Below are 26,789 nucleotides of genomic sequence, written 5' to 3'. Positions count from 1 at the left end.
AGCTTGTAAGTGAGCGTGAACACAAGCCCGGGCCACAGCATGGCCCCGGGCCCCTGGGCGGGTCTGCTGGGCGCTGGCACCATGGCCCCTCCCTTGGAGGCCCCCACACTGGGCGTGCCCACGGGGGGTGGCCTGCGACTCCTTTAGGTCTGGACAGTCCAGCGGTTGACTGTCTTCTCACCTACACGCTCCCACAAAACATCATTGATGGCAGAACAGAGATTCTAAGATTTGAGGATAACAGTTAATTTTTTAAATCTGAGTTTAGAACCAGATTTCTGCTTGGACTCTTTCAAGGTATCTTCTAATCTCACATGATTTTCCAAAGTGGGAGAAGAAGGTCTAAATTTGAGATCAAAATCATGCAAACAACTGGGGGAAGAACAGATTACTCACTATTGGAATTTATTTATCCCCTGCAAATTCATGTCGTGTAGTCCTGACAAAAATATTCTTCATTTGAGTTTTCCAGTTCTCACTGGTAGAATTGGGTTCTATCTACCCGTTATGGAACAGAGAACTCATGTCTGTGTGCATCAGCACTACGTGTGTTGGTCTGAGTGTTGGCTCTGTGTTCACAGTCAGGACTGTCATATTTTCTCATTTTAAACACTGTTCCTCCCCGAATTCTATCTGTTGCTAACAGTAATCAAGTGTCTCAATCATACATATTTCTTTTTGATTTTAGGGAATACATTTTTATTTTCTTCTAGGTGATGAAATGTTCAACCATTTTTTATTGCTAAGTGGGGACAGAGACAGATTAGTGCTTGATGACTTGTGAAATGACCCCACCCAGATGCTCCAGAAAGGCAGACATTGCCCTGACCAACCAACACCCCAACACAGTGCTCACTCAGGAATGTGGCCTCTCACTCCTCCTGCCCCAGCAGGTAACGGGCCTGGTTGTGCCCTAACGGTCTAGGGTCTTCGCAGCTTTACGGTTCTCTGCCACCACAGACAGGTTTTTTGTGACTCTGATTTCTGGGTCAGGCTCATATCCGGAGGTGAATCCAGTGAAATTTCCTACCCAAAGATATTCAGGATCAGAAGCCTCCTGGAAACTCCCCACCTGTGTCTGATTCCAAAAAGACAGTGGGATAATCAGGAGATCCCTTTGCTGGGTCCTTCCCCATGGCCGGTGTGTCACTAATCCTGTGTCTTGGGCGTGATGGTCCTGCCCTGATCGCTTGCCCCCCTCCTCTGGAAGGTCATTATCCACCGGCCACCGGAGGCAGGCCTGTCTTCAGGACACGCTTGCTCTTCACTTGGCTGTCTGTAATTGAAGATGAGTATTTGCAATTAAAAACAACACTCTTTCTCCTTTTTTTGTTGCAAGGAGCCTCCGTCCATGCTGGGCAGAGGGGAGGATGGTGCAGCAAAAGGCAATAGACCAGTGGCCTCCACTCCTGTGCCCGGATCTCCCTGGTAAGATTCCCCGGAACCGAGGGCAATGAGAAATACTGCCTCTTCTCCCAGGCTTCGCTTGAAGTTGCCAAAGAGAAAATGCATGCTGCTTACGTATATTGTCTTTTAAAATATGAATCTGCAGCTCAGGGCAGATATAATTCTACATTGCTGTCACATTCTGCAAAAAGAAAAATGGCACTTAAGTGATAAGTTCTCCTGCTCTGATATATTTGTGGATATGTATTAAATAGTAATGCCACCGCAGGTATAGCAGCAAGAGGTGGCGGCTCTCAGGAAATGCACCATGCTAGAAGCTTCAAAGGCTTCCCCCCCTCTCTCCAAGAGAAAGCCTAACTGAATGGCTGTTAATTAAAGATGTGTCTAGCTCTCCCCCGCTGCCCTGTGAGGATTCCCAATCTTTGAGCACACTGTACTCAAAAATACCCTCCGCGAGGGAGCCACAGTCTTTGGTTTTTAAAAATGCCCTTTTATAATGGAGTCATTTGGAACCAGGATAAAAAGGTTATTATAGTAAAAATTAGTTTTAAAACCTGAAGATTATTGTGTAGTACACAGCCGGGAGGAACAGCTAATTTAAAGAACAGAAATAGCAACGGCTTGGTCTCTGCTTATGTGCCACCCAGGTGCCGAGAAGTGACCTGCCAGTCATCCCTGGGCCTCGTGTTGGCGCCGCATGCTGAGCGGGCATCCCTGGTGACCAGGGCCCACTGGGTCCTGCAGCCACGCCCTGCTCACCTATTCATGGTGGGGACCTCCTTCTGTTTAGAGAGCCTGCATCCCTTCCTGGTTTGCTTGCGGGCCTGGGTCCGGTCTGCAGCTCCAGGAGCTTGGCTCTCTGCCTTCCCTTGAAGCTGATTTGCACCAGGAGTGCCACCTGAAGCTCCTTCCCAAAGCCCACCCGGTCTCTAGCACCCCTGGTGCATACAGTTCAGTTCAGGATGGGGGGCTCGGGGCTGATCTTGATCCCTCAGGCTGAAGGCTCAGTCCAGAGAGACGGCCCCATGGGAGAGGCCAGCTGTGCTTCCGCCTAGCAGATCTGAATTCACCCCCCACCCCCGGGCTCTGAGACTGGGTCTCTGGAAAGACTCAGAGAATGCAAGAAAGTACTTTAGTTATGGTTATGGATTTATTATAAAGGATAGGAATAGCCCAGTGCCAGAAAGGCGCAGACAAGGCACCAGGTCCTCGCTGGGCACCACTGCCTGGACATGTTCATGGCCAGGAAGATCCTGCCCTTGTCTAGTTTCAGTGAAGGCATCCTCTTGAAGCAGGATCGGATCAGCCACTGGCCAAGGGTCTGAACTCCTCCCCAGCTCCTCCAGCTCCTGGGCGGTTGAAGCAGGCTGAGGTTCCTGTCTTCTCACTACACAACTGATCCCTGGAGACCAGCCCCCAACCTGAATTATCTAGAGCCTGGAGACAGACACATCAGTAGGGAAACTCGAGTATGTTCAGAGGAGCTTGTCAGAGACAGCGAAGGAGCTTGTCAGAGACAGCAAAGGTTGCTCTCCTCTCTCAGCCAATGCTAGAAGTCTTAGGAGCACTGTACCGAGACCCGGAAGAATGACCATCCATATAGAGAGATGCATGTCTGGATTTTATTATACCAAAAATGCTGTGTGGGATCTTGCTAGCCAAGCTTGCCTGTGCCTCAGGGCAAGCACACTGCAGCCCACCACACAGCCAGCAGCAGCATGTGGGTCTGTCCTGTCTCCCACGGCACTGCCCTGGGGATCACGGCTATGTAGGAGGTTGTTCTTGGGGTGGAGTGACCAAGCCTGGGTACTTCCAGACATAGGCTGCAGCTTGCCCGTGTCCTTGAGCTGAGGTGGAAGCCCTCTGAAGACAGCCTGGCCCTTCCCTGCTGAGGCCCAGACTCAGGAGCGAGTGCTGTCCTCAGGAGGTCGCTGTGGCCAGCCTGTATCACACGTGGAGTCCAGGGTGAGGTGCTGTGCAGGGCACTGGGGAAGAAGAATGGGAGGTGGCAGGTGTCTAGCAGTCAAGCCCCAGGACACCAGGGGTCCTTGGGATACTGCCAGATGTCAGGTGATGGCTGAGCAGGCAGGATTGCTGAGGATGTCCTGTCGGTTCCATGAGTCTCTGCTCCTATTGGCCAGCTGGCTGAAACCCTCTGCCCACGTCCCAGGGAAATGTCATTCCTGTGTGTCCCTGGTGGGCATCCTCTGCTGGAGGGTCTCCTTGCCAGTCATGCCCAGCCACCCCGCTGAGCTCGCATGCCAGGCCAGGCTCGGGTGAGATCCCAGGAGGCTCCCACAGCAGAATGTTAGATCTCACCTCAGCTCAAAATCCTCCTAAGGAGACCTGGCTGCTGGGGGCTCCCAAACTCACTGCCTGGGCAGTGCAATCGCAGCCACACGGAGTTAGGAGTTTGGGAACCTCCTGAAAACCAGTAAGATGAAAATCACAGTGTTCTTCCTCTTGGATAGCACGTCATTGCGGATGCATTTTTAATCACATCGGAGCCAGAAAATGGAATGTTTGAGAAGACACCAGGGTAGGAATGACTCTAAGTCTCACGTGAGGAAGAAACTTGCCATTGTAGATAAAAACCATTCAGTACATCGTCTCGTTTGAATGTGGTCTGTGAAAAGCACCCGGGAGAGTGAAAGGTTGTAGAAATGAGCTCCTCAGCCTGTGAAGGTGCGCCTCCTGTCCTCTACAGCCTGCCCCTGCAGGTCAGCCACGTGGCCCCGGGGACAGGCACTCCCTGAGTTACCTCTGAGTGTGTGGGACTCCCTCTAATGTTCTAATTGCCCAGGGAGATGGCCAGAAGCATCGCCTCCCGGGGTGAGCAAACATAACGCTAAGCAGTTGAGAATCACAAAATCAATGCCTGATGGTGAATGAAAGTGGAGACAGAGCCATCTGCTCCTCCCGCCTCCCACTCAACCCTCAGAAATGGCTTCCGAGTCCAGAATAAGTTCCTCAGCCAACTCCGCGGCTCAGAAACGCACTTAGCTTAAAACTGTTGGATGGTTCCGGGGACGCCCTAATGATTCCGAGGACGCCCTAATGGAGGCGTGACATCTACAGAAGGGATGAGAAGTGAAGCGCACAGTGCTGAGCTCCGTCCATCAATGACTCAGTGGACTTCAAATTACTTTTTCAGATCCACTCTTACTTGCTGTCTCAATACTAGAATAGAATTGTTTTAGTCTCTGAAAGACTTCTTTCTTCCTTTTCTTCTTCTTTTTTTAATTTACTTGGCATTTGCTCCAAATGGTAATTTTGAAGGCATTAAGCTACTCTCTCACTGGGAGGCAATTAAAATGTTGTTCTTGGAGTTGTCAGTGTCATGGGGAAATTCCAAAGGCAATTGCTAGACAGAAAGCAAAATCCACAAGCTTTCCACTTAAATGACAATAAATGTCAACAACAATGATTAATTAGCATCTAAAATTAGTTTTTAAAATTATGTATTAACAGATTGTTTTTTTCATGAAATTAAAAAAAGTATATTGAACATTGATTTTTGCATCCTGTCAACACAGGACAAGAATCTGACCGATACAGTGCTCCTCTTGTGTGAGTGATGTGTTAACAGCCAAGTACACAGTCCTTGTGAAGCGAGGAGGTGAGGGGGTACCTCAGGAAGAGGGGGCGCTGCAGACCTCAGGGGGGCACCTTCACAAGGTGCCGCTCCCTGGCCATGCTGGCCCGGGGTGTGTCCTAAGAGGCAGAGGCAATTAGATGGTTTATTTATCAAAACACACTTGGGACATTCCCAAGATGTTGGTGCCTGGTGACACAACCCAGAGCTCACGGCTGATTCTGCACTTCTGCCTTGGAGACCAAGTGTGTGGCAGATGCTGGTGGTGAGTCAGGCATGCTGGGGTAGGACCGGGGCCAATGTCAGGCGAGGGTGCAGTCCTTCCAGCAGCGGAGCGGAGTGCAAACTCCCAGCACGTTCCCAGCTCCCTCTGGTTGTACGTTAAGAATGCATCTTTAATTCTGATTTTGGCTGATATTTTGGTACCCACTAATGAAATCTGTTAATTCATAACCATTAATTTATTGGGTATCATATGTTAAAAGTAGATCCTCGGGATTTTTAAAAGTATAAGTATTGAACCATTTGCCTTTAAAAGAATTAGTATCAAAGTATGTTGGACGAAGTTAGCAGAACTTATTCAGAAAGAAATCTTTCCCATGGCGTAGTGCATATGAACGATGTTTGCCAAGAGAAAGGTAATTATGAATTACGGTTCTTCGGAGTGGTGCCCGGCTGGGCCTCGCGTTGTCTTCTGTGCGGTTCCTCGACAGGAGAACACTCCTGCGCAGCTCAGACACCACGCCACTCTTCTCTGAGTACATACCATGAAGGGAAACTAAATGTCACTTGTCCCCTTTGCATAATTGACTCTTTTATGCTATCAGAGAAGGGGCAGGCGAGGTGTTACTGCTGCGCTAAATGTCAGGGTGCTTAGCCTCGTGGCAGGTGGAGGCGGAGGGGGAGGGAGGTGATGCTTGGACCCGCGCTGAAGAGGCCTCTGCAGGTGGCCGCCCCGGGTGGACAGAGGAGCAGGCTGCTGCCGCCACTGGGCTTTGGTTGACTGGTGTCCAGGCAGCCTTGCTTTAATCCTTAGCCAAGGGGAGGCCTGGAGGACCCACCATTGGCCCCTGGGTGATTCTGCTAGTCCCAGACTAAGCAGAGAATCAAAATTCGGAGCACTGTGGTTTGAGGAAAGCTGGAGTTCTGGTCCAGCAACAGTGGAGAAGAAGGCAGGTCCTTCCTTAAGCCCTTAGTCTGAGTCAAGATGGACTCCGTGAAGCCCTTAGTTTCTTGAAGACTTTTAAGAACAGGCTCCAGGGGTTCTGTGTCCAATCTCTCCAGAGCTGGACAGTCACCCAGCTAATCACAGCTCCATGGTTATGCGGCTCTGTATTTAAAGAAGAAATAAGCGTATGTGGAATGGCTACGGATGGATAGATACCATCTTCCAAGAGACATGAAAGATGTTAAAAGGGGTCTCCTTGGAAGGACCCTGGGGACGGGAGCGCAGGTCCACCGATCCCTGGCCCACCTTATGTCACGAGGAGAGCTTGGTTGGGCCCGAGGCTTGTAGGCCCAAGTCCGTCAGGCTCCTGCACCTCGGCCAGCAGTCCCGCCCCTTGTCTGGCGTGTCCTTGCTAACTGGTCAGTCTTCACGTGGGAGGTGACGAGACGCCATGTCCTGAAGCTGAGAGGTTTGAGACAAACACAGAGCAGAGCCCTGGCACAGACCTGCCGCAGTCCTGTGATGGCTTCTTTCTGTGGTCGATTGCATCTGTCTCCTGAGTGTCAGAACGTTCCCCTGATGTGTGCCCTCTTCCTGATTTAGCCACTAGCAGTGGGAGCTGAGGCCAGAGAACACACATACTCTCTTCTCCTTGAATTTTGGTGTTTACCAGCACCAGCCAGGACCCCCTTATCCCACCTGCCAGATGGCAAGACAGACCTCTCAGCCCTCCCCAGGTCAGTCCTTCCAGAGTCAAGCCCCAGCCAGAGGCAGCAAAACAGCAAAAGACTCACAGAAGCTGCTCGTCCACGCTGAGGGGTGTCCGCCTGGGGAGCCAGGGCTCTGTGAGCAACAGACTCTGTCCAGCAGAAGGGGTGCTCCTGGGGCGGGACATGTAGGGGCGAAATCCAAAGCAAATCTCCCCATGTCTCTCACTTGGGGGCTGCGGAGGCTGAGGCCTGGTGCTAACTGCTACTCCTGAGATGAGGCTTGAGACATGTGTCCACCCCACAGAGAGGCGGAGTTTGCTGTTTGAAGCGAGATGGTGAGACGCCTTTCTCCACCAAAGCAAACACCCCAGTTTTCATTTGATACAAATGCAGATCTTCCTGTATGTGGGCTGATCCGTGTGGGTATCCTGTAGCCGACTTCAGTGACTCTGATGCACTAATTATATCCTCTGGGATATGGGGACAGTTAAAGAGAAGAGGGACGTGGCAGCCATCCAGGAATTAGGCGGCATGATTAAAGAAGGGGAGCGATCCATGTTACTTAAGATGGGCATAAAACGATACATAAAATTAATTTTGCATGTTACAGCTGGCTCCGTCTAGTTGAAACCAACCGTAAAGAGTGGATGGGCAGAGTTCTCTCGGGAACCACATTTATTTACCTGCCACCAGCTCCGTGGTTCAATTCCATGTGCTTTCTGAGCTCAGAGTCTGGTTCCGTGTAGCCTGGGTAGTGACGTGCACCATAATAATTGTTATCACAGCCCTTCTCCTGGGCCGCACGCCCCCGTTACATTCCTAATTAGCCCCACTCCTCCCTGGCTCTCCAAGTTCAGCTTTGGTGGTGGCAAAGTGGAGCAACGGTGGCGTTTCCTATGCCTGTGGCGCTCTGGGGTGCTGGCTCTTCTCCGTGTTAGGATGCGCGGGGAAGTCTCTGCATCTGAGCACTGGGATGCAGGAGTCTGTGCATTCCCCCAAGCACCACATTTACAACAAAGACTGATCTGGGGGATCTGGGGGAATTTGGCCAAATAAATACAAATCCCCAAATGTAAAGCTTATTTCTTGTTTAACAATGAAGCTTGGAAGCCAGAGGGGAAAATAGCTTTGGACTCAATGGGAAAATGAATGGGCCCCCTGGGAAAGTGGGTCCTTCAGGCGCAGGATCTCCAGTGGCCCGGCATCTCTGGCTCTTCAGGGAAGAAGCCTGTCAGAGGGAGGGCTGGTGGCCCTGGCAGAGGTGCACGGGGGCCCAGCTCACTGGAGTTGCCCTGGCTTTGGCAAATGTTTGCTTTTTGATGGGAACAGGGAAGCCTGTAGGAATTCTGATGTCTCTATGGACCCATAGAGATCCATCTACCCTGCCCTGTCCTCCCTTCTCCATTAGCGAAGGTCATATGCCCAGCTCTCCTCCTGCCTCCCAGCTCAGTGTCTGGGGAGGCTTCCCCGGGGATCTAGTCCTAGTCTATGGTTTCCCAGACTACCTGCCCAGACCCCCTGCCCAGACCACCTACCCATGTCTATCTGCCCAGATCTACCTGCAAAGACCTACCTGCCCAGATCTACTTGCACAGAACCACCTGCCCTCACCCACCTGTCCAGACCCACCTGCACAGACAAGCCTGTCTAGCATACCTGCCCATATCCTCCTGTCCACCACCCAGGCCCACTGCATTGCCCTCAGCCTGGAGACATCTGGAGTGGCTATCTCCAGATAGCCAAAACCTGCAGCCAAAACCCCATTGCTGCATCCGTGTTAAACTTTGGCTCTGAGTGACAGGGGCCTGCTAATCCCAAGCCAGGGCAGAGGGGTATCTTCACTCACCTGCTCCCTGTTTCTTGTCCCCTCGCCCTCCATCCCCATCCCTCCCCTGACCAGAGCCTTCTCAGAAGCCCCACAGCACTCAGGAAGGCTAGGGAGTGGCCACAGCATCTGCCGAGGCCCCTGGGCTCTGGACTAGGAGGGCCTGCTGGGCCGGCTGGGAGGACTGGGATTAGCTGAAGCTAATTACAGACCTTTGTGGCAGGAGTTAAACATGCCGGCACACTCTCAAGGCGGCAAGTCTTAATCAACTGGACACTTTCCAGCATTTCTGTCATGTGCTCTATCCTGGCCATGGTGGTGCCCAGGCTGGGAGGACATGGCTCTTGTTTCTAGAAGCCAAGAGTGTACGCATTCTATGAAGAGGGGCTTGGGTGCTCCCCGATGGGCTCGCCATGTGCCCTCTGGTCCATGGAAAGCTTCCGGGACGCTAATCCTCACCCACCCACGTGGCTTGTCTTGAGTGGGACTCTCCAATTACAGTGCCTGGGACAGAGATGTGGATTCTGTGGTTTGCTGAGGGGGCTCCAGGGAGCAAGGGGGCAGGCAGGGGCTCCGTGTGGGCTCAGTGGCCTTGGGCGGAGCCCTGTCAGGCTTTGGACCATGAATTGTACCAGAGACATGGCTGTTGCTTTTCCTTCTACTCCAGCACGGGCAGTCCATGGGAACAGACCCAGAGTAGTGGCCGGGGTGGGCTCATGATAGCCAGGGTGGGCTCATGGTGGCTAGAGTGGGCTTATGGTGGCTAGCTGTGGGCAATGCCAGGTGAAGTGAATGAGAAAGGGGGGAGCCATGGCTATGACCAGGGTCCTTGTACCAAACTGGAAAATTAGGGGCAAAGAAGAGGAGGAGCTAGAGCTGAGTTTAGAGGAGCTGGTCTACCAGCCTTCTATGGATGAGGACACCGAGCTAGATGGCTGTGACCCATTCCAAAGACATGCTGGACTCAGGTCTCCAAGGACAGACTCCCAGCCCAGGGCCATGGGCCTTCAGAGACTCCACAGGAAGAAGAAACAGGCCTGTCATCTCCAAAGCCAGGCCACAGGGGCTGGGGAGCAGTGCCTGGTCATAAGTCCCAACAGGATGACCTCCCGACAGGTTGACTGGTCTACAGGAAGCAGTCTGTCCTCCTAGGGAGACTTATGGACCCACAGGAGCACTCTCACATTCTTAGTGGACAGACAGGGATGCAGGGAACCAGGGACGCAGCTCATCTCCCACTCAGGTCGAGTTCAGTCAAGCATCATGAAGAAAAAACAATCCAAGCGAGACTGTTGCAAATGGCCTGCGGCGGCCAGGACCCTGGGGCTCAGAGCGGTTTTCCAGCCACACCCCCTTCTGGCAGGAAGGAAGGCTCCAGTAGCCCACGTATGGGGCCAGAGCCAGAGCTGACTTCAGCCCCAATGGCCTTATTCTCTGCAGGACCCCTCCTCTCAGTTCCAAAGAGCATAGCCCAATGGGATTCAGTGGATCCAGTGGGATCAATGAGATCCAGTGGGGGCTCAGAGCAGGCTGTGATGTCCCTCCACACCAGCTCTGTACCCAAAGAGAAAGAGTGAGGTCCCCAGGGCCTCATGCTCCTTCTGGCTCCGGCTGGCTGCACTGCCTAGGGAGTCCCCTGCCTCTGACTTGTTCATGGAGCATAGCACAGATATTTCCAGCTTCTCATTCAATACAAACCTCCTGTGCCAGCTGGGTTCTGCATTGTGAAGGCAGCCAGCCTCCCTCTGGGCCCTGAAGCCTGCCTTCTGACCAGTCTTGCTGGGGACCAAGATCTGCATGGCCCGTGACCAGGGCAGGGATCGACCATCTGAACAGGGACCTGTTTCCCCCTCGTCTTCTGGGCCCTGGCACAGGGCTGGATAATGTGAAGCAAGACCCTGGCACAGGGCAAGAGGCTCTTCTGTCCTATGCCCAGTCTACCACATGAGCTAGAGAGCCCCCTTCACCTACCAGGGTGAAGTGAGGGCCCCTCAGGGTTCCCCAAAACACGGGGGCAGCCCCTGAGCGGAGGGTGTGCCAGCCAAGAAGGAAGGCTGCAGTCTCCCTCCAGGCCGGCAGCTGCCCAGTGCAGCCAGTGCTTCTGGGCACTCTGCTTAGACTCTGGGGTGCTGCTTATTGGGACCGGCACCCAGGACGAGGGACCCAGGCTAAGGCATTAATTGGTCTACATGCATGGCCTCCCTTACAGCTCTGAGGGCCAGAAAGCATTAGCAGTCGCAGACAAACATGGACCTTTTGACATTTCTGCTACCAAGGAGTGCTGAGCGGTGGACATAGGTACTCCTCAATTACTCATTTTCCAGGAGGCTTAGAGAAACTTTCCCCCAATTAGTGAATGCCTGGATCCAGGCCCAGAAGGACCTCAGGATGCCCAGACTTCTGAACGGGAAGGTTGTCACTGAGTTAGCCAGCTGGTGCAGCTCTCACTGGGCTGAAGTCAAGGGTCCGCAGGGCTGGCTCTGCTAGGAGGCTCCAGAGGAGAATCCTGTCCTTGCCTTTCCAGCTCTAGAGGCTACCTGGGTTCCTGGGCTCATGCCCCTGGTGACATTTAGTGCCCACCTGGATTAACCAGGCTACCTTCTCATCTCAACACCCTTCGTCACATTTGCATAGTACCTCTGCCGTGTAAGAGGACGTGTCCATGTGTTTCGGAGATTTGGATGTGGGCATCTTTGGGACCATCATTCTGTCGATCACACCCTTTAACCTGGTCTGGCCAGGATAGTAAATCCAATGGCGTTTCTCGGGTCAGTATTTGGAATGGTCCTTATCAGTCCAGAGGTGTCAGCCTGGCCTCTGCACGCTCCAGCCAGGCCATGAGACCTGTCTACTGAGGCTGAACTTGAGCGGAGTGATCTGTATTGGCACAGACAGTTGTGTGGCCTGCTGGGGTGAGGTGTGAGCAGGCTGTGGAGCCCAGGCAATGCCAGGCAGTATTCACACTGGCCAGCACCCTCTGTTAGAGGGAAACCAGAGCTGCGGGGCTTCTGTACATGAGGCCGCCTCCTGTCCATCCCCCGGGCATCTGAGAAGTCAGCCTCCTTGAGCTGAAGGGCTCCAGGAGGCTCCTGCAGGAGGCTGAGGCGGGGTGGGGGCAGGGATGAGCGGCCCAGTGAACAAGACCCGGGCCGGAGGCCAGCTCTGTGGGCCTGGCTAGCTGCGTCTGTGGGGTTCACTGAGGTCCGAACCCAAATTCCTCTGTGTTCCAGAGTGTAGACTCACTATGCTGAACTCTTTGGGAAGGGACTTTTTTCTTCTCTCTTTTCTTCATTCTTTCTCTTTTTCTTCTTAATCTTTTCTGATAGCCATCCATAGGTAAAGGGATTTAAAATTGCACCTCATTATTTTTTTATCCAGTACTGGGGATGGAACCCATGGACATTCTATCTCTGAGGTATACCCCCAGCTCTATTTTTTATTATTTATTTTCTTCTTCTTCTTCTTCTTCTTCTTCTTCTTCTTCTTCTTCTTCTTCTTCTTCTTCTCCTCCTCCTCCTCCTCCTCCTCCTCCTCCTCCTCCTCCTCCTCCTTTTGGTGGTACTGGGGTTCCTGGAAACCCTTCTACTTCCGGGCTACACTCCCAGACCTATTTTTATACTCTTTTATTTGGAAACAGGGTCTCTTAAGCCAGCGCGGCTGGCTTCGAACCTGCGCGATTTTCCTGTCTCTGCCTCCATAGTGCAGGGATTACAAGCATGCGCCGCCATGCCCGGCTATGCTTTATTTTAAAGCAGGGGCCTCACTAAGTTGCAGAGGGCCTCACTAAGTAGCTGAGGCTGGCTGTGAACCTGCGATCATCCTGCCTCAGCCTCCCAAGCACTGGGATCACAGTGTGTGCACCACACCTGGCTCTCATTATTTCTTTCAGATGGTTTAGATTCCCATACGTGAAAATACAGAGCTTAATTCTTTGCTCTTTGGAAGGCGAGGAGGACACGGAGGCTCAGCTGCTGCTGAAAGTGGCCCACTTGGCATGTCTGTTCCTGGAGAGCAGGAGCCATGGGCCCTGGTATTCCTCGACTGCTCTGCGGTGTGGAGCCACGGAGGTGTAGGAGAAGAGTCTCCCAAAGATACAGCTCCATGTCTGCATCTGGGGCAAAAGGTGCCCGGAGCCTGAGAGTCTGAGCTGCAGTGTCGCTAAACAGAGGCTGAGGGTGTGCCTGAAAGGCGCCACCTCCCCTGGCCTCCTTCAGCCTCTTGCCTGCTCTGAGCTTTGGGATCCTTTCCTGGCAGGACTGTCACTCTGCTGACCTGGGAGAAGGAAAAGCTCCCTCCAGGCCAGGCTTGGTCACTGTTAGGATTTTCACCTATGTAAATACATGACCTTTGCAAACCTGTAGCTTTCAGTGTCGAAAGGGTACTTTGCATTGGGGGCTTTCTAATGGGTTTTCAATTAAGTGTCTTTGAAATGACTGAGGTGGGTTTTAACTCAACAGGTGCGTGGTGTGGACTGGTGATGACCGAGTGTTTTTCTTCAACCCGACGATGCAGCTGTCTGTCTGGGAGAAGCCCGTGGACCTCAAGAACCGTGGGGATCTCAAGAGGATCATCGAGGACCCGCCGCACAAGCGCAAGCTGGAGGCCTCAGCAAGTAACTAAGGAGGCCGGGCCGCTTTCCCAGTGTTGAAGCTGTCTTTTCCTAAGAGATAGGAAGGAAGACCTGCTTGCCCTGGTAGTTGAGGAGTCAGGTCACCACTGCAGAGTTCACTGTGGTTTCCATGGGCGTGTTCTACACAAGCCTTTTCTTTGCAGGCAGTTGGCGCTGGTGTCTGTTTGTGTCCGTCTTTAGCTGCTAATTGCACTCACCTTCCCATCCAGCATGGCCATTTGCTGACCATTGATTTTGTCAAATGCCTGCGGAACTTCACTGGGGAGAGTGGATGTGTCCTGAGGGTGGGCACATCCTGCTGCCTGGTGTGCTACCCTGGGCCTTGCACTAAGTCCACAAAGGTACTTATTTGAACAGGTGCTTCAATTCAATAGAAACCCATGCATGGAAGGGGCTGAAGACCCTTTGGGCTGCAGAGGAATGGGCTGCTGGGCAGGGAGGCAGCTGGTTCCGAGGAAGCCCCTGTACGCATCTTGTCTCCCCGGCGTCAGAAAAGAATGTTCAGCGTTTTCAGAAAGGCTTCTTTCCGATTAAATCTGATACATTTTTTATGAGCTGCTGCGTTGGGGAATCCCAGCTCCCAGAACGCGTAAAATAGCATTGCTCCACGGGAAGTGCAGGCGCAGGGCCTCCACCACTGTAAGCGGCAGGGAGGGATGCATGGCTGAAAGGCCAGGCCAGGGAACAGGCATCTTGATCCCTTGCAAGAGGGTCCTTGTTCGGTGTGGGGGAGGGATGCGTTAGAAGGTTGGTGATGGGTGTCTGATTGCACATCCCGTAGGGCTATGCAGGATGCCGCTGCCTTCACTTGCTGTCTAATCCGGAGGCATTTGGACCACAGTGTGACTGAAGTTGTCTCAGCACATTTTAACAGTGCTAAGAGAAGTGGTAATAGTGCTCTCGTCTGGTTGTCTTTTAAGATAGGGCGGTGGCCAACCTAATATATTTGTTTCACTTGCGATAATGAGAATATTCTCCGGAGAGCTTGAGCCAACTGATGTTAGGAGAAGAAAAGGGGCACGTTTAACTGTGAAATCTGTGCCCGTGGCTTCAAGGACAGTAAGGACCGGGTTTGGGATTCTTGTTTCCTCCTTTGATCCAGTGGCATTCACTGTCAAAGGGGAAATGATGCATCCTGAGAGATGCTTAAGAAACTATTGTAGAAGACAGCCTGGCGAGGTTCTTGTCACGGACGAAATGACGCCCCGTTTGGGAAGAACACGCGCACCCCAAGTGCTGTGAGCAGCGTTAAGGCATGGTGCATCCCAACGGTGGTTTTGTTTGCTTCTTCGAATGATGGTTGAGTTCACTTGATAAAAGGCAAACAATGCCTTTTATCTTGTTCCCTTCTTTAGCTTGTGTTCTTCGATACTTGATGCTAATTCATTTTTCCCCTGAAGAATTAGTTGGAATAGAAAAAAATGAATTTACTGAAAGTCATGTATACTGGGTTTCCACTTCTATTGTTTAGACCAAATCATGGCAAGTCTGAAGATGGCCAGGAGATGAACCTACCCCTCGCACCCGTCATCTGCTGCCCGAAGGCCTGGGGCCGGGGGTGGTGGTTTTGTTTGCTTCTTCGAATGATGGTTGAGTTCACTTGATAAAAGGCAAACAATGCCTTTTATCTTGTTCCCTTCTTTAGCTTGTGTTCTTCGATACTTGATGCTAATTCATTTTTCCCCTGAAGAATTAGTTGGAATAGAAAAAAATGAATTTACTGAAAGTCATGTATACTGGGTTTCCACTTCTATTGTTTAGACCAAATCATGGCAAGTCTGAAGATGGCCAGGAGATGAACCTACCCCTCGCACCCGTCATCTGCTGCCCGAAGGCCTGGGGCCGGGGGTGGAGGGCAAGAACGGAACTGCCCGAGTCTCAGGTCTATGCACCATCTCACTCTAGTAGCACACATCTCATTTCATACTTATTAAGGCAGGGAGCCTGACCTTACCTCTAACAAACACAACCAGAAATATATTATTTATTTATTTATTTATTTATTTATTTATTTATTTACTTATTGTGGGTCTGGGGATGGAACCCAGGGGCATTTGACCTCCAAGCTACACCCCCTGCCCTATTTTTTTTTATTCTTTATTTTGAAACTGGGTCTCACTGACTTGCAGAGGGCCTCACTAAGTAGCTGAGGCTGTCCACAAACCGTGATCCTCCATGTCTGTCTCCTGAATGCTGGGATTACAAGCGTGCGCCACCACGCCCGGCTTATCCTTCATTTAAATTAAGCATATCATGGTGCTTTGTCTTCTACCCAGCCTTCCTATGGGGAACATAACTCTTCTAGATACGTGCTTACAAAATTACACATTGGGACAAAACCACTTTTAACTTTACCTCCTGTATAAGTAGGAAGAAATGGTCTTACACCATTTGTGTTTCAATGTATATGCTTCTTAAAGATATGCAAATGACCGCAATTTTCAATTTCCGGTTGCCAAGGTAGAATTTGTCTTTAACAGCATTAACTTCTAATTTCCCAAGATCCACCCAGAGAGCTTTGCAGACAAACAATCAAGGCAGAAGGTGTTTCTGAAGGATTCATTGAGGGTGAGGGAGCAGAGTTGGTGACCCAGGGACCCCAGCCGCCGGTGGCACTGTCCCCTGCTGGCCAGTCATCAAGACTCATCAAAAGGGGTGACCCTCGTTACCAGAACAACCTCTGGGAACATTGCTTTTGGTGGAAAATTCTGCTTTCACCCTTTGTTCAGCTATGAGTCATTCTAGATTTGAGTGTATTAATGCCACCTTCTAGTCTGAAGGGGAATAATTAAGCATTCCAGTTGATCTCCATTATTTTTCAAGAGGCAAATGAAATAAATGGATTTTATAAAATGGTTGCTGCATTTAACTGCTATTAGGTGTGTGTGTGTGTGTGTGTGTGTGTGTGTGTGTGTGTGTGTGTGGTAAGCCATGGAGTGGCAGCCTGTAACATCAGGCAGCCTACAGGGTGCAGGGTAGAGACCTGCCCGAAGTGCTCAGCCGTTCATCACTCAGCAGATAAGCAGAGCGTCCGATGTTCATTCCGCTGGCACTGCTGAGGGATGCAAGGGAAGGCCTGAATTATTTTCTAATTGCCTCGCAATGCATCCAGATTTTTATGACTCTGTAGCTTTGCCATTAGTTGGGAATAGATGCCTGTTGAACTCACTGAAACGGGAAGCACCAGGCTTCACCCCAGGCTCATCCATCCCATGCCGCAGCGTCCTCAGGATATTGCCAGCTCTTCGGTGTAGTGGATACTTGCTGTTGTCTCTCCAGCAGCTTCAGTACTCCTCAGAGCTGCCAGAGAGGCAATTCTTCCTCTGCCTATGCAAAACCCTCTCTTCCATCCTGCATTTCTTCCTCTCGCAGCCCTGCCTTCAGTGGTGCAGAACACGCCCTACTCCTGCACTGGGAGATTGCGTAGCCAGCAGGAGGCATCAGAGCCAGTTACATGCTGTGCCCTTGAGCCCTTCCTTTGGGGTAAAGAGGAGAATCAAGCAGGGACCCTCTCTCTCTTCCTGCACCTGTCTCCTGCCAGTCCCTTCCAGTGGCCGAGCAGGACAGGAGGCCTGGGATGAGAGCCACAGAGGGTGGCATCTTCCTGGCCAGAAGGAAGGGTGGAAGGAAAATTGAAACCAGGAGCTCACACAGGTGTGCCTCCTACTACCATGCAGGAGGGTTCCATGGGCATGGGGTGCCAATTGCTGCTGTAAGATATTGTCTCAAACAAGCAAGCTCAAGAAAGGGCAAACAACTGGCTTCCAGTTCCGAGGGTGGAGTTTAATGTGCGTCCCTACGGTCGGAAGGGTGGTGTCCAGAGGCTCTGGGAGGACACTCTCACTCCTCTGTCCCAGCTTACAGAGGCCACCTGCTTTCTCTGATCTCGTCCCTTCCTTGTCTTCAAAGCAGCAGAGAGGCATCTTTCCCCTCTCCGTACTCCTCCCTCGCACACCTCCGAGGGCCCTTGTGGTTATGCGGGGCCCACGTGGCTGGTACAGGACCATCTCCCATCCCAAAGAGAGCTCCTTAGCAACCTGGATTCCTCAACCAGTAACCTAACCTGTTCCCAGGTTCTAGAGCAGGACATGCCTGCTGTTGGGAGATGGCACTCTGTGCCTCACCAGCTTCAAACCCACTTTACAGAAGAGGCAGCTAAAGAATGGGGATTCATTAGCTCGCACCCCACTTCTATCAAGTGGAGGGACTGGGATTTGCACCCTGGTGGGTCTGACTCCGCATCTGTCAGGCCTCTGTGAGCTGCCCTGGTGCTGCAGGAGTCAGGAGCAGGCAGCCTCCCTCTTCTCACCCCCTGGTCCCAGACTGTGGCAGAGATGGCAAGGGCCTCCTGGCTTCAATCGCTTTGCAAACATTCTAGTCATTTACATTCAGGACAAATGTGAATTCATAATGACATTGATTTCACTAAGCAGGGGACAAAATTGCCCCGTGGGTAGACACAGCTGTGACTAGTGAATGGGTCGCTTTCCCCAGTATTGTCTGTCTCTACAATGTGCTTTGAGTCTCCAAGCCACAATGGGACCGGTGGCCTGGGGCTGCTGACATGCAAGTGTTGGAGCTTTCCTAAGCTCAGGGCAAGCTTTCTCCAGTCCAGGGGACACACAGGTCTCTTGGTAGTGCAGCCACACAGAATTCACCAGCCTGGGCTTTGTGGGAGGAGTCCCAGCCTCACAGGGCCCGATCGCGGTCTTGCGAGCCTCTCCCAGGCCAAGCCCGTCTCTGCAGAGTGAATACACCACCGTCTTGGTTACTGAGCTCCATCGCAGCAGCCACACTGGCCCACCTCTGTACATGACACAGGAAAGGGAGGCAGGAAAGGGAGGCAGGCGACTGCTGTGGAGAGTCCCCGCTAACAGCAGAGTATGGAGTCCTTGTTCAACTCCTGTACAACTTACCAGGCGGCTCCTGTTAGGAAAAGGACAGGCCAGGGCTGTGCCCGTGGTCCTGGGTCCCCTCGGAGCATGCACCTGCATTTCTCAGTGGTGTTCACCTGTGCATGGGAGGCCGGGGGCCGGGGTGTGTTCTGGGGCAGGGTCCACAGCTCCACTTCTCAGCTCCAAGGGGCTGCGCCTTCCTCAGCTCCTTTGGGTCCCTGAGCCTCATGCTTCCATTTCCTCCCCGTCTGAACTCAGAGCAAAGGATGGAAGGAAAAAAGGAGGAGGAAGTTTGTTTCCTTCTCGAGGATTGTTTGCTATAGGGAGTCCTGGCTGACCTGGCTTTGGCATGATTCTGCAAGGGTGAACACACATAGGCAGAAGGAGACGTGTCCTGGGTACAGGGGAGAGAAGCCGGGGCCACGGGAGCAGGAGCTCAGTGAGTGCGCAGGCCAGGAGCTCTGGTCCTTTCTGAACAAGGGTCACCCATGCTGGACCCAGAGGGTGGGATCTAAGGAAAAGGCAGGTCACAGGCCCCAAGTCAAGTGGCAGAAGGCCCCTGTGGGTCCCCGCACCAGTGGGCTGGAGTAGCGAGCCCGGCTCACTCTGCGCTGGGCGTGGAAAGCCTGGGGTTCCCAGCAGTGGTTGGAAGGCATCTTCACTGCAGTCTTCTCTAATGACACAGAGATCACTCCAAGGTGATCACTGACCATGGAGCTCCCACCAGGGTGCAGCAAACACCCTGGGCCATCACGGGTGGGCGGCGCAGCCGTCAGCCCACCCAGTCCAAGTCTTCCTTTGCCTCAAGTTTGTGCTCATTACATCTGTCCCAGGACTCAAGCCCACCCCAGCAGGACAGAGAAGGCAGCTTTGGTGTCTGTGGGCCTCAGCTGGACCTGCTCCTTCACCCCAGAGCCTCTTGTTCCCAGGGCAGGCTAACAACCCACCTGCCCATCCTGGCAGGTCACCCCGGGCCTGCTGCTGGAAAAGCCTGCACAGGAGCCAGCCGTGCTGACGGAAGGCTCCCGCTGGCATCTGGTCAGGATCCCGACTCTGCCTGCCATGCCCATGCAGAAGAGCTCTCCACCTTGCCTTCTCTGCACCCTGGAAGGCCGCAGACTTGGAGCAGTCGCTGCTGTGCCCTGAAGGAGCCCAGCTGTGCCTCGGAGGCCGCACGCTGAGCACCATTCCGGGTCTCTCCTTCAAAACCACAAATCTTAATAGTATTTTAAAATAGACTTTTGTCGGGACATGGTAGTCCCGCATCATGATACAGTTGAGAGTGAGCGGGACGCCCGTGCACACACCGCTTGGTGAGCCTCCCCCGGCTCCCGCCCGCTCCCTCCTCTTCCTCGTCTTTGAGGGAGGTTGGCATTCACACCTCGCATCTGCACAGAACATTCCCTTCAGTGGCTCTCCCTCCTCCCCCACACCCTCCTAGTCCCCTCCATCGCCCCGCCGGGCTTTCTCCCTCTTATCTAAAGTCCTTCTGGTATCCTGATTACTCCCTAGTTTCCTCGTATAAGCAAAAGCATAGCACCTTCTACTTTATGCAACTGGCTAATCGGACTTAACAGTGTTCTCCAGGTCTATCCATTTTCTTGCAAATGACATAATTCCATTCTTCTTTATTGCTGAGTAGCTTTATTGTGTGCATGTCCTATAATTTTGTCATCCGTTCATCCATTGATGGACACCGAGGTTGGTTCTGTGATGTGGCTGTTGTGAATTGTGCAGCTATAAACATGGGTATGCACGTATCACTGTAATATTCTGATTTGGGTCCCTTATCTTAAACTGAACAGGGCCACTTGTGACTGACATCCACTGAGTCTCACTGGCTTCAGACCACACTTTATTAAGTCCACTACTAGCCTGGCCCTTGTGGAGTGTTCCTAAAGACGCTTTGGGGGCGCTGGAGCCCAGCTCTGAGGAAGCAGAGCCAGCAGCTGGGTGCTGCCTGCTGACCCTTCTAGAGGCCAGGCATGATGGGGTCATCCCTTGCACTCTCGGAAGGACACTGGGCTCACAGAGACGTGTGTGTGTGTGTGTGTGTGTGTGTGTGTGTGTGTGTGTGTGTGTGTGTGGAGAGAGAGAGAGAGAGAGAGAGAGATTGTATATATGTCTATATATGCACTATATACTTGTATATCCACATTCGTATAAGTACGTCCGTCATGTAATTGTGTATTATTGGAATTGCCTCGCCAAAAGATACATGCATCCTCATTTTTGACAAATATTGCCAAATCTTTCTCTGAAGGGATTGATCAGCTCTTTCGTTTTAATTGGGTTCTTTATGTTGTTGGCTGGCAGGAGTTTTATATGTATTTTGAGTGTCGCATCCTGTACTAGAGGCACAATCTGCACACATTTCTTCCCGTTCTGTGGCCAGTCTCCCCCCCCCCCTTTGGTAGGGTTTTCTGATACATAAACGAGTCTCCTTTTTATGAAGTCCAGTTGACCCCTGCTCTTGCTGGCCGTGTTGCTGATGTCAGAGTTGGGAACCCCGTGATGCCGATGTCCCGAGGTTCTCTTGTGCTTGTTTCCCCTAAGAGCTCTATAGTCTCTGCGCGTCGGTCCATTTCTAATCTGCTGTGAGTTCGTTTTTGCCTGTGGTCTCCCTCAGGGATCATCTCTGAAATTCTGTTAATCTGGTGAGTGGCCTTGCTTTCGTTGTTTCTCCAAAGGCTTCGTAAACTTTTCTTGAAGCTGGGTACCAGGAGCATGCCAGTGCGGTGGCTCCGAGATTCTCCTCCTTCTGGGGATGCTGGTTTGTCCTGCTGAGGGCTGGAGCGGCTCGTGACTGTCTAGATGACCTCGGCAAAGCGGGCCATGCCGTGGTGTGCGGCCTTATGCTCGCACACATCGTCTCTGTGGTCAGCCTGGGCCAGCCCCTGCCTCGGCCCGCCCACCTGGCGGAGATGCCCAGCGGCCCGGGCTCTGAGCACTGATTCCAATCGCCCTTCCAGTTCAGCAGTGGCTGCACAGAGGGACCCGCCCAGGAGATCCACTCTGTCTGAAATTCCCTCTGATCTTGTATTTTTAAAGTCAGTCAAATGTATAAAAGCTTCCCTTTATGGCATCTGGATTTTGTATCTTGGCAAGGAAGGTTTTCCTCATGCAGAGATTATTCAAGACAAGCTCTCAACAATAACAAGAGTACATTTAATGATATCGTGTAATTGTGTGACCTCTTTCCTTCCATTTTAGGGGATTTCTGTGCTTCCCATTTGCTCCCTGGGGAGCAGGCAGGGCAGGAGGAGGACTGTGTCCCTCCCGCAGCTGTCTCTGCACTTGTCATCTACCCAGAAGACAGTGGGCAGCACACACAAGTCCACCAGTCTTCAGACCCAAGCTAGAGTGACTAGAGTGTCACACTCTGGGGTGTGCCAGGTCTCCACAAAGACTCCAGACACCATGTGGTGCAGACAGCGCTGGAGGAAATGTTAGAGCCCAGTGCTCTGGGTGAGAGGGGTAGGGGAGAGTGAGGCCCAGTGTCCAGGTGAGAGGGCAGGGGACAGTGAGGCCCAGTGTCCAGGTGAGAAGGCAGGGGACCGTGAGGCCCAGTGTCCAAGTGAAAAGGCAGGGGACAGTGAGGCCCAGTGTCCAGGTGAGAGGGCAGGGGACTGTGAGGCCCAGTGTCCAGGTGAGAGGGCAGGGGACAGTGAGGCCCAGTGTCCATGTGAGAAGGCAGGGGACAGTGAGGCCCAGTGTCCAGGTGAGAGGGCAGGGGACCGTGAGGCCCAGTGTCCAGGTGAGAGGGCAGGGGACCGTGAGGCCCAGTGTCCAGGTGAGAGGGCAGGGGACCGTGAGGCCCAGTGTCCAAGTGAGAAGGCAGGGGACCGTGAGGACCAGTGTCCATGTGAGAAGGCAGGGGACCATGAGGCCCAGTGTCCAGGTGAGAGGGCAGGGGGCTGTGAGGCCCAGTGTCCAGGTGAGAGGGCAGGGGACCGTGAGGCCCAGTGTCCAAGTGAGAGGGCAGGGGACCATGAGGCCCAGTGTCCAGGTGAGAAGGCAGGGGACCGTGAGGCCCAGTGTCCATGTGAGAAGGCAGGGGACTGTGAGGCCCAGTGTCCAGGTGAGAGGGCAGGGGACCGTGAGGCCCAGTGTCCAGGTGAGAGGGCAGGGGGCCGTGAGGCCCAGTGCTCTGGGTGAGAGGGGTAGGGGAGAGTGAGGCCCAGTGTCCAGGTGAGAGGGCAGGGGACTGTGAGGCCCAGTGTCCAGGTGAGAGGGCAGGGGACCGTGAGGCCCAGTGTCCAGGTGAGAAGGCAGGGGACAGTGAGGCCCAGTGTCCATGTGAGAAGGCAGGGGACAGTGAGGCCCAGTGTCCATGTGAGAAGGCAGGGGACCGTGAGGCCCAGTGTCCAGGTGAGAGGGCAGGGGACCGTGAGGCCCAGTGTCCAGGTGAGAGGGCAGGGGACAGTGAGGCCCAGTGCCCAGGTGAGAGGGCAGGGGACAGTGAGGCCCAGTGTCCAGGAGAGAGGGCAGGGGACAGTGAGGCCCAGTGTCCATGTGAGAAGGCAGGGGACAGTGAGGCCCAGTGTCCAGGTAAGAGGGCAGAGGACAGTGAGTCCTGGTGTCCAGATGAGAGGGCGTCCAGGCAAGGAGTGACTGCACACACATCAGCAGGGCTGGGGTGGCCCTACTGAGAGCCCTGGGAACCCTGGGGGGCTGCGGCTGCTGCAGGGCTGGGGTGGCCCTACTGAGAGCCCTGGGAGTCCTGGGGGGCTGCGGCTGCTGCAGAGCTGGGGTGGCCCTACTGAGAGCCCTGGGAGTCCTGGGGGGCTGCGGCTGCTGCAGGGCTGGGGTGGCCCTACCGAGAGCCCTGGGAGTCCTGGGGGGCTGCGGCTATTGCAACTCCCACGCTGAGACCCAAGTTTTAGCCTCTCCCCACCTGCCAGTCCTGCTGGAAGTCCTGCCTCTGGCACTAGCTCCCTATTTAAAATACTGGCACTACCCGTGGCATCCGTTCTCTGGGGGAGGCTCTCTGTGGAGCCTGTGATGGAGAGTTGCTGTCCTTGCTTGCAGCCAGAGGAAGCACTCAACGGTCTCTCCTCCTGGCTGGGGAGGGGTGACAGGGTGGTGGTGCATGTGATCAGGACGTGGTGTGGACCGGTTGTCAGTGGACCGGATGAGGCTGTTGGAAGGGCCACATGGTAGGGCCGGGATGAGCTGGAAGCCTCCAGAACCCGGCCCTCTCCTCTTACTCACAGCCCACAGCCCACACTGAAGGCAAAGATATGATGTACCAGTGACAGAGGCACTCCTACAATTCCAAACACAGGGCGTAGGGAGGACTGTCAGGCTTTAAAAGCAAAGCGTAGAGACCTGTGCAGTGTTGAAGCCTGTGTCTTCCCATATGGAAACCCCATGCTTGGGGAGCCATGTTCTCCTTGCAGAGGCTCTCAGAGAGGAGATGCCGGGCCCAAGGGCTGTGGGGAGGATTTGTTCCAAGTGGGCAGGCAGGGATGTGCAGGGCCTGTCCCGAGCCCACCCCTCCCACCATTGCCCGTGCCGTGGTTACCATGGCGGTCATAACGAGCAGGTGGCTTCGAGGCTCATGGATACAGAACGAGAATGGGCAGGCGGCTGTCGGGATGTGCAGAGCACTTGCAAACTCTCCAGCCTGGCAGGTCAGACACTGCTGCAGAACCAGCGCATACTCTTTGTTCTTCTTTGCTTTCTGGGAGACTGACAGGGCCCCCAGACACCTTTCTAGTTTTTCACTCCTAACGTTCATTGAGCGTCGGCTGGGCCAGCTTCTCCGGGATGGGAGGAGAGAGTGTGTCTGCAAGCTTGGTTTTCAAAGTAGGGGCATCTTCAGCAGTGAAGGGCACGGCTGGAGGGAGGAGCATGATTCCATGAGGAGAAAAGCTCACGGGCACCCCACCCAGCAGCTTTCAAGAGCGGACCTCTCCTGTGGCCAGTGGGCAAAGAGGCAGTCCTGGCTGGTGGTCCTCTACCAGAGGATGGAGGCAGCATCGTGGGTGGGAGGCCAAGGGTCAGGTGTGGCCCACCCTGAATCTTCCAGCCCCTCTGGAAGCACAGTGGCTGGACATGGACACTGTTCAGCTCAGTGGAAACAGGCCTTTCTTCTGAAATAAAAAGGATGTGCACTTTGCAGGAACTGATGGTAGTCTTTAAGAAAGGTCTGTTTTCTTAACTCCCAGATGAGCTTGGTTGAACATCAGAGTTACCAGGTGGTTCGTCAAAGTGCTGAGCACTGACCTCTCAGCCATATTAATTTGATTTTCTTTCAGCTGACAGCAGCGATGGATCCAGCTCAGAAGACGGCAGAGAAGACCAAAATGTGAAAACCAAGAGGAATCGGTAGGTGATGGTGTCTTTTCTTAGAGAGTCTTTCCTTAATGATTATTTAGGTGGTATGGACGGAAATTCTTTTCACCACATTGAGCAAAGAACCACTTCAACCACTGAACGATGGCAGAACAATTCTGAGTTCTGTTCTAGCACCTGCTCTGGGCACCTGTCTCAGAGCTCTGGACCTAGGGCACCATGGACAGTGTCGACCCTCTCTGGCCCTCCTGGTGCCACCTGCTTCTTCAGGCTTCTGGAGCCTGAGCCATGGGCTGGTCCAGATGCTCAGGGGAACCTGTGCTGGGGAGGAAGCTAAGTTCAACCCAGGCCATTCTGGCTTCATCTTGCAGCTCTGTGTCTTGCTTGCTTAGTGACATTGGTCAAGTAATCCAGCCCTGGCCTTGGAAGTCTCCTCTGTAAGCTGAGATTGCCAAAGTCCTGGATAGCGATGCCAGGCGAGGGCTACATGAGATATGCCTGGGCAGCCATGCACTGGGGACGGAAGCTCTCTATCCACGCTGGCTGTGGGGCGTCGTCTTGCTCTCAAGACAGGCTCGTCTCTTCCCTGGTCCCTCTCATGAGACTGCTGGATATTGAGCTTTACATAAGGGGAGTGTGTGTCTAAGTTCCCAGAACAGCCTGGGTGGGGGAAGAAGTGGCTGCTGGGTGCTGACCTTGGCCGAGGAGTGTCTGCCTGGAAGGCAAGTTGGTGAGGGAGGCATCACAGCCACTCCCTGAGCTCCTTGTTGGGCCTGGCTGGCCCTGGTGAGCCTGGATGGACGTCGGCCCAGTGGGTGTACCTGGCTCCCACATCAAATCCCTTTAGAGACACCACAGGTCTGTGGTGGAAATCCGAAGGCAGTGGTCAAGCACACTGGCATCGTGCATTAGAAGGCGTGCTACTTGTGCTGAGACGCCCAGTAGAGGATGGAGTGACAGTGGTGAGACCGGGTGTCGGGCCAGGGGAGCCTTCTGCTGGGAGCTCAGGGTGCCCTTGAGTGAGCAAAGCCTGGGACGGATGGTGGTGAGACCTAAGCGAGTTCAGGAACAAGCAGACCTTTCCAAATCAGCCAGGGAGGACTAAACACCGAAGGGGCCCAGTGGGGGCTAGGGCCTCTCCTCCAGGGCTCCTGTGACTTTCATGCAGCACCCTGGAGCCAGTGATGGTAGAGGAGGATCTGTAGGCCACCACGAGCAGGGCAGGCTCCCAGTGGCTCTGGATGAGGCCTCCCACCCAACCCCAGGGCTCATGCCTCTCCCCACACAAGTTTTCTCCTTAGAATGTCATGTCTGGAGGCACAAAGGCACTTGTATGACCACCAGGGTTGGGCACTGGGGGTCCAGGAAACTCAGGAGGAAAGGGTTTAGTCTCAGCACCCGCGTCCACTCCCTGGTCATCAGTCAAGCTATTCCCTGCTGGTCTGTGCACGCCCAGGCTAAGTGTGAAAAGCAAGCTGAGCTCCCTGTGGGGCAAGGGAAGTGGAGTCGCAGCCATTGCTTGATGAATTTGGACTCGGGTGGGAGGAAGAGCTCAGTGCATCCAAGTTGGCTGGTGTGTTTCCCACGTCACCCGCTTCCTCCCCTGTCCCCAGGGACGGCCGCGGCTTCTGAGCAGTTGGCATTTACATAACATTAAAAAACATTAATTTTGGTTCTAATCATCTGAATGACTTCCATAATTGAAAACTAGCTTTGAAACAAGCACAGCTGTTTTGCGCGGAGCTGCCCTGGTTTTGGCAGTTGGATATTTCCACGTTCATTTCAGCTTTGAAGATTCTGCATGAGTGGAAGGTGCTCGGGCACAGGCTGGGGTCTCTCTGCATTGACCAGGCTGTTGCCAAGCACTGCTTAGGGTGGGACTGTGTCTTCCCAACACACTCCTGGAGGGAAACGCTCCATAGCATGCATGGCCAGGCCGAGGGCCCGGCATGTTCCACCATGCGTTGGTTTATGGTTGACAAGTCAGCCCTGTCCTTTTGAAAGCTTTCCCATGCTGAGTTTTTTCCGAAGCTCCCTCACAGCCTGGGTCGGCATACCCCTTGCTCAGAGCTAACAGCCCAGGCTGCGTGAGCCACCAGGCTCACCTGGTACTCAATCCAGCTCCGGGAAGGCTTCCTGGGCCAGCCCCAGGACTCCTCCCCCTCCTAGATGTGCTTATGTCTTCTATGTAGGGAAATCTGGCTTCCATTGCAAGGAACATGTTGAAGTCAGTCAATTCCGATTTGCCCTTTTCGTATA

The 26,789-nt window shown here is 53.4% G+C and overlaps 1 protein-coding gene across 1 annotated transcript in view; it reads left to right on the top strand.

Moving 5' to 3' along the window:
- Window positions 1-26,789, top strand: part of TCERG1L (transcription elongation regulator 1 like) — a gene marked incomplete at both ends in the record, with an annotated part of 187,686 nt that overhangs the window by 124,575 nt on the left and 36,322 nt on the right. Inside the window, 3 exons of the mRNA XM_080694108.1 lie at window positions 1,340-1,428; window positions 13,163-13,317; window positions 24,494-24,563. Of these exons, the coding sequence (XP_080550234.1) occupies window positions 1,340-1,428; window positions 13,163-13,317; window positions 24,494-24,563 (314 nt within the window). The remainder of the gene's footprint in view (window positions 1-1,339; window positions 1,429-13,162; window positions 13,318-24,493; window positions 24,564-26,789) is intronic.

This window comes from Muscardinus avellanarius (assembly GCF_963383645.1).
Source record: "Muscardinus avellanarius genome assembly, chromosome: 4".
NCBI lineage: Eukaryota > Metazoa > Chordata > Mammalia > Rodentia > Gliridae > Muscardinus > Muscardinus avellanarius.
Note: the sequence above shows the minus strand (reverse complement) of the source record. Positions and strands in the feature narration are given on the sequence as shown.